Consider the following 2,943-nt stretch of genomic DNA (forward strand, 5'->3'; position numbering starts at 1 on the left):
TCTCAATTTACCCTCCAGAGATCTGAGGAACAGTCAACAATAGTCCTCGTAAATTCACCAAATTTAAAATTCCAACAGAAAGAAAGGGGACGGAAACTTACAGTGACCTTGTGTTGGCTCTTCTACCTGTTTTTTTAAATAGTTAGTAGCCCACATTGTGATATGTTGTCCTATTTGGAGCACTGGTAATCTTGAAAACTGTATCTAGATCAGGGTAAATCCAATCCAATGTTGCTCTGAAAAACCGACATAAAAGTAAGACGGATTACCTGATCCTGAATCGCAAAAAAATGGGATTTCCAAATCCGGATCATTTTGATCCAGATTAAATGCTTTTAACAACTGGCCCATTGATATAGACTACCCGGACACAAACCTCTCTCCTCTATCAGGAGGTTTCGGTCAATCAGGACCAAAACAAGTTTCTTCCCCTCTGCTGTTACCCTTTTCAACAAGGCCCCTGGACCCCCACTGACATTGATTCTTACCCCCCCAACCTGTAGACACTACACTTTGCATTAATCTACACACTTTGACTATACACCTGACCATTGCATACAGTACATTATATATTTTTGGCACAGTCTGCACTAAACCGTTCAGCCTCTTTTTTCTAACGTTAAGCTATTTTTCTTTAATTTTTGTCATATTTGTTGCTGTTTTGTTTGTTTCATATTAAAGTTTAATATGTTTTTATATATGTACCAACCACCAAGGCAAATTCCTTGTAAGTGATACTTACTTGGCAATAAATACTGATTCTGATATCAACATTGCAAAGAAACCAACAGGACAGTAGAGGAAGGTTTCATCTCACCAGCAGTGCAACTGGGCATTGAGGCGAGGACCTTTAAGGTAGCAGCTGACCAGTGATGCCGCTGTAGAGAGTTTATCTGCTTCCTGTCGAGTGTCGCATCTCTCACATGGCCACTTGCAGTAAATGGCAGATGTTCTGTATTTATACGTGCGTCTTCCCTAAAAACGTCCATTTGTAGGGTTTGAGGACACCTCTGGGTGCTGAGTGCTTGCTCTGCAACAGGCTGGAAAGAGTCCTGACATGGTTCACTTTCTCCCAGGTTCCTGAGGGAGAGTAACCATCAGAACAAATAATGACCCAGAGTCCCCAAAGGCTTTGGCCCCGAGCACCCTCAGTGTAGGAGAAGGGACACATTGCATCTTAAATATAGCTTTTATTTCCATGGAGAATTTCTATGCAGAAAATTTCTCATTTCACACAAAACTTTTCCTACTGCAAATCAGATACTTGAAAGTCTCTGAATGCTTTCCAGTTCCAAATACTTAAGAGCAAGATGCCTGAAAAAACAATAACACAGAGCTGAGAACATCAAGAAGACTGAACTAGTGTCTTAGTAACACAATTTGATTAAAGAAAAAAGTCAACCATCAGTGTTTATTGATGGTAACATCTGAATTAGTGCCTCCGAAGACAAAATGAAAAACAAATGTGCAGTGGAAACAACAGTCGGATACAACCATATACAGTCTATGGGTACAACTAAACCACAAAAAGTAAAGAAACTCTCAAAAAGACTTACTCAAAGTCAGACTCGGAATCCGTTTGACAAATGTTGACACTGTATGCCATGGTCCTCAATGACCTCTGTTTGTTGAAAACACACAGCTCACAGTAGCTTAGACTTTACAATCAGTCACATTGTTGAACATTGAAGCAGGCTATTCTTGGCTTTTTTGTCAAAACCCATCACACCCACACCCAAACCCATGGACTTCCTCTCTCTCACTCTGTCTGTCTCTGTCTCATCACAGCTGTGCCATATTTGCATTTGGTGCCAAGTTATCCACCTGTTACTGATGAAGTGCAATCGAAAGAATCGCCAACATACCTTGTAAATAAATATATCTAATGTAATACTAATTGAACAAGTTCCACTGCAAGTGTCAGTGTGGTATTATTTTCTCGGCTTTGATGAAAAGTGGAGTTGATGTTTGACCAGATTAACCGGAGTGTATTAGTGTTCACTGCCATCCAGTGGTCATATTCAAGAACTACAACACTGCGTTCAAATAGTCAAACTAGCAACAATGTTGGAAAACACTACTAGACTAGTACTGCCTAAAGTGAGCACCGGGTGAGTCTATTGTCAGGGTCTTTTTTTGAAAAACCAGGATCCAGAGGAAATAAACCAAAATATAACGTAACTTTAAAAAACAGAACTAAACAAAATGCCTTGTGTGATTTTCTAGGGGTTGAAATAAATGCGGAACTTAAAATAACCATAGACCACATATTTTTTGTTATTATTATGTTATTATTTTTATCTAACTATTATTATTTTGTTATTTATGTTAAAATTGTATATATTTATAGGTGTTACTATTACTTAGAGGTATTGTTAGTAGGGGTATTATTGAGGGTAGTAATGAATACTACTAACATTACACTAATGTTAATAGTAAGCCTATCTGGATTAATAACATCAGATTTGGAAATGTTCTTATGGTTTTAAGCCTGTTTTATTGAATGTCATCTCTGTGCTGTTGTATTTTGGCAAATTTCAAAGACATCTTTTATCTGTTAAAATATGTAGGCCTACCTTTGCACCTTGTAAAATAAATAGCCCTGTCATGTTCCATTCCCAGTAGCCTCATGCCTTAGTCTACCAGGGGGCTCAAAGACACTGCTCATGCCTAGAGTTACACAATGGTTCTTTTTTTCTTTGAGGTTTTTGCGGCAGTTGGCCTCCACACTGTTGCATTATCACCTTTAGATTTTACTCTCCCTCCCCATAAAAACTAATTAACAATTTCCTATCTTGACCATTCTATAAAAGGCCTACTTTTAACATTGCTCTGCTCTCCTTGTTTTGTGTCACCATGTGTTGACTTTCCTGTGTAGGCCCACATGTTACGCATGACAGAAGGACATGCTCTATTATAGCCACAGAGCACAAGACCCACTGG

At 38.7% G+C, this 2,943-nt stretch overlaps 1 protein-coding gene across 4 annotated transcripts in view; it reads right to left on the bottom strand.

Moving 5' to 3' along the window:
* LOC116702562 (transmembrane channel-like protein 6) overlaps window positions 1-1,752 on the bottom strand; it is a 9,820-nt gene extending 8,068 nt beyond the window's left edge. For all 4 annotated transcript variants that reach the window (XM_032536844.1, XM_032536846.1, XM_032536845.1 and 1 more), the window contains exons 1-2: window positions 1,557-1,752; window positions 818-1,080 (exon numbers count right to left, since the gene is read on the bottom strand). In XM_032536844.1, the coding sequence (XP_032392735.1) occupies window positions 818-1,080; window positions 1,557-1,606 (313 nt within the window). In that variant the 5' untranslated portion in view covers window positions 1,607-1,752. The remainder of the gene's footprint in view (window positions 1-817; window positions 1,081-1,556) is intronic.
* Window positions 1,753-2,943: the final 1,191 nt, after the last annotated feature.

Source organism: Etheostoma spectabile, chromosome 15 (assembly GCF_008692095.1).
Source record: "Etheostoma spectabile isolate EspeVRDwgs_2016 chromosome 15, UIUC_Espe_1.0, whole genome shotgun sequence".
Taxonomy (NCBI): Eukaryota; Metazoa; Chordata; class Actinopteri; order Perciformes; family Percidae; genus Etheostoma; species Etheostoma spectabile.